This window comes from Vulpes lagopus, chromosome 6, assembly GCF_018345385.1.
Source record: "Vulpes lagopus strain Blue_001 chromosome 6, ASM1834538v1, whole genome shotgun sequence".
Taxonomy (NCBI): domain Eukaryota; kingdom Metazoa; phylum Chordata; class Mammalia; order Carnivora; family Canidae; genus Vulpes; species Vulpes lagopus.
This window is the reverse complement of record NC_054829.1, coordinates 29,157,893-29,162,227: the sequence shown is the minus strand read 5'-3', so window position 1 is coordinate 29,162,227 and position 4,335 is coordinate 29,157,893. Positions and strand designations below refer to the sequence as shown.

At 41.9% G+C, this 4,335-nt stretch overlaps 1 protein-coding gene across 1 annotated transcript; it reads right to left on the bottom strand.

Moving 5' to 3' along the window:
• Nucleotides 1-827: 827 nt before the first annotated feature.
• Nucleotides 828-3,153, bottom strand: ADAM21 (ADAM metallopeptidase domain 21). Its single transcript, XM_041757716.1, is given in 2 exon segments — nucleotides 828-1,028; nucleotides 1,030-3,153. Coding segments are annotated over 2 exon segments (2,160 nt in total). The 5' UTR covers nucleotides 3,139-3,153; the 3' UTR covers nucleotides 828-977.
• Between the last annotated feature and the right edge of the window lie 1,182 nt (nucleotides 3,154-4,335).

Here is a 4,335-nt window from a genome sequence, read left to right as displayed (position 1 = left end):
CAGAACAGATAAAAACCACCTTGACCTCATAGAGATCACATTCTGATATTCAAAGAAAATACTTCACAAGCATACCCAAACTGCCAAATTAAAGCCAAGAGAACAGACAAGACTGGGTAGGAAGCACAAAAGAAACAGGGTCAGGAGTTTTTATTAAACATTTCTTTCTCTCTTTTGATTATCAAATAAACCCAAGAAGTTGGGTGGGATAAACATTATTACTATTATCTTCCTTTTCAGATTTTGGAGCAGAATGTTAGAAACATTTGAGTAATTTCTTCTCCTTTTTATATCCCTTTTGACAGCAGTGGCTGTAGCAACAGGGAATCACATCCTGCTACAGTCCCTGTAGCAACAGGGAATCACATCCTGCACATCCTGCACTGATGGGATGTCCCATTGCACTATTCTGGAAGGTCACATTATTGACCTGATGCCTACAGAGTTCCCCTGATGGCATGAGTTTGGCAGCCTGTTTATTCTGTGCCTATCATTGGGAAAATATTTCCATGATTCCAAATCCAAGCCCCAGTCAAAATCACACAAGTACCCAACTGCTGATAAATGGAATCCACTATGTTGACAACAAGAAATACATTCTCTGCACCTTTGAAAGGTTACTTTGGAAGTAAAGTCTGGATCCTCAGATACTTGTCTCCTGCCTTTCCCATGAGTCATATTTGTGCGCGCGCGTGCGCGCGCGCACACACACACACACACACACACAACCAATTTAGGGGAAATGGAGCTTTATTTGCTGCTTAAAACAATGAACTGTCTACTGACAGGAAGACGTTAGGAATTACCTTTGCTTAATGGCAATGTTTCTGATGTTTCTGATACTGACAAAAGGGAAGGTCCCTGCGTTTTTCTGTATATTGTCAGAAATGTGCTCAGTTCCAGGCATGTAGTAACATTTCCACTGCCAAGAGAGTAAAACTTAATACTGCACAGGATATTAAAATGGAGGCAGTTTCCTAACCTGAATACTGAGCCTTAGTCTCCTTGAGACCGAAATGTTTTTTTATGGTACATAAATATAGCAGTTGACAATAAAAGCAAAACAGATAAAATAAGACTCACAACTAGTAGCAAAAAACCTTTTTTGGCAGATGCTGGGCCACTCTCAACACTACCTCCATAACCTCTGTGTAGGCAGTAGGGTGGGGACCACCCATAGCCACAGTGGCAGTGATGTTTATTATTGCAGATGCCCCTCATGTTGCAGGTCTCAGCCAGGCAGACTTGTGACAAGAGAGACAAACTGACACATTTCTTGCGTATGCAGATCTTTCCTGGACCACACATGGTGCCATCTTTTACTTCACCAACATCAGGTGTGTCCATTCCCAAATGATAATCAATACTCCAGCAGGTGACACCATTGATGTGAGTTTGCTGCAGAGTAGAATGATCTCTCAGATGGGGAATATCTGTCACATTGTCACACTGAACTCTTCCACAAAAGATATCTGAGATATTACATTTTAGGTATGTCGTGCCACTTATACCACAGTGGCCGAAACGGTTTCCCAGGGAGTTGATTTCTTGATAGCAACTCTGATATGCACTCTTTGCTCCTTCACCAAAAATCTCCCTGCACTGTTTGTCATGGTTATTACATCTCCCTTCATAGCAGTAGGCGTTGTCACCACAGGGAATCCCATCCTGCACATATACATCTTCTGGGCACTGATGGGATGTCCCATTGCACCACTCTGGAAGGTCACATTTATTAACCTGATGTCTACAGAGTTTGCCTGATGGCATGAACTTGCAGTCTTTGCAACAAAGCCCAAAAGCACAAGCAGCCTTAGGCCTCAGAGTGCAGTTCAATAGACAACAAGGATCTTGTTCACATTGCTTTATAGATCCACAGTCACATTCCTCTTCTCCTTCAACCACGCCATTCCCACAGTGCTTCAACGTAAAGACTTCCCCTGGATGTGGAATATTGTGTAGACATGATCCCTGGTTTAAAGTGGTTTTTGTAAAATCTATATAACTACAATTGGTGAATTTCTCTGCTGGTACTCTCATAGCATTCATGATGCAACCACTTTGCTCACACAAACAGAATTCTTCATCATGCCACATACCCAAAGTATGTCCTAACTCATGGGCCACAGTGAGGGCAAAAAGAGACCAAGAGTCTCCTTGGAAATTATTAACCCCACAATCAATAGGAGGACGACATATTCCTGCAACATAGGCTATACCAAGTACACTTATAAGTGAGTTTCTTATGAAAAAATGTGCAGCATCATACTGTAGCTGGGAAAGACTGATTTGCTTCCACTTAGAGAAGTCCTCCAGGACCTGTTCTATGCTTATCATTGGGAAAACATTTCCTTGATTCCAAATCTCAATCCCAATCAAAATCACATAAGTACCCAACTGCTGATAAATGGAATCCACTATGTTGACAACAATAAATACATCCTCCTGCACCATTGAGAAGTTGCTTTGAGAATAAATTAAGAAATTGTGATCTACCACCACAACCAGCTCCAGAAACCATGAGTGGGTCCATAATTTATCATTAGAATTTTGTTTCAGAGTTGACTTCTTAACCTCTTCAAATTTCACCTGTTGGAGTGCTATCTCCTTCTTTGTTAAGCCACATCTCATAGTTGGGAACTGTGTCTCATTAGTGTTTATCTCATAAACCAAGTGTTCAAATTTGGTAGAGTGCCTGATGGGCTCAATTTCATAAGCAAGGTCATTAATCTGTAGCATTCCTCGAAAACTTCCGGAACAGGTACTGAGGGCAACCAGGGACTCAGAGATTCCTTCCACATAACCATGATAGTAGCAGTCATCAGGAACAAAAGGCTGATCCTGGAGGAGGGCGTGCTGGTCCGTGTAGGTGAACACCGGGAAGTGTTTGGAAACCAAGAGTTTCTTGACCCTCATGTGGATAATGTGTCTCTGGCCTCTAAACTTCAGGCTGTAGGAGAGCCAGCCTGGAGATTTTGCACTTCTGCCCCTATCAGTCACCTTTAAAGGGGTCACCACTTCTGGAGATCTGAGGTATTGGGAGGGCCCAGCCTGAGAGAAGCCAGAAGGGAATAGAGACATTCCAACCCAGAACAGCAAGAGAACTCTCATGGGCACCTCAGCCTCACCAGCCACCATTATGGAGCTGCCATTACAGAGCCATTGGTCCAGGGAAAAACCTTGAGGCACTGCTGGTCTGCTTCTTCCGCATTGGTCATTGTGTAGAGTTGACCTTTAAGGATCTGTGTTTGGGCAGAGTTGGGCATCAAAGCTGCAGAGCTGAAAGTGAAAATAAAAGGATGGGGGTGTGATGGGATTGGGTAAGGAAAATGGGAAAAAATCAAACAGCAAAAAAGTGATTAGTGAATTAAGAAAATGCTTTGGACTTTCAATAAGTGGAGGTGGGAATTTAGAAGGGTATAGATAAAATATTGGCCATATGTTTATAATTGTGAAAGTTGGACGATAGGTATGGGGGTTTTCATTATACAATTATCTCAGTCCATATAGGTGGTATGAAAAATCTCCACTATAAAAAGTTAAAGAGACTTCAGAGTAGGGGGACTCTATATCTTAATTTGTCCAAGACCATGTTGGTTTATGCCTGTTGCCCCTGCATAACTATTGATACTTGCCTCTTTGACTATCAGAGCTGCCTAGAGAACTTAGATCCACCTGAGTAATAGGCACTTTATTCCAAGATGCAAGTATCCCACAAGGGAACAGCAAATTTCATAGACAAATTCAATCATATGAAAACTTCCAAGGACAAAGATTTCTGAATTGGGTGAGATCCTAATTTCCAGATTTGCTCTCTATAGCTTTCTTGTGTGTTTGCTATTTATTATGGAGTGGGAATTGTTGTGAATGGGAGGATGGAAAGTGAGAAGAGCCAATAGAAATAGAGTGTTGCTGCTAAGCTCTATAAACCATGTTTCATCTTGAGAGCAGACAACAATAGGAAAATTCTGCTAGAATCTTTGAGCCATACTCATTGTCTTCATTTTATTATTCCGAGGACTTCAGAGACCCAAACTCCTACAAGAACATCACCCTGCATTAATATTGTGTGGTAGTGTCATTAAAAATCCCTATTCTTTGGGACACCTGGGTGGCTCAGCGATTGGGCACCTGTCTTTGGCCCAGGGCATGATACCGGGGTCCGGAGATCGAGTCCCACATTTGCTCCCTGCATGGAATCTGCTTCTCTCTCTGCCTATGTTCCTGCCTCTCTCTCTCTCTCTGTGTGTCTCTCATAAATAAATAAATAAAATCTTTAAAAAGTCCAAATTATTTAACACTATTGGAATATCAAAATAAACAACAGCTCTCCTC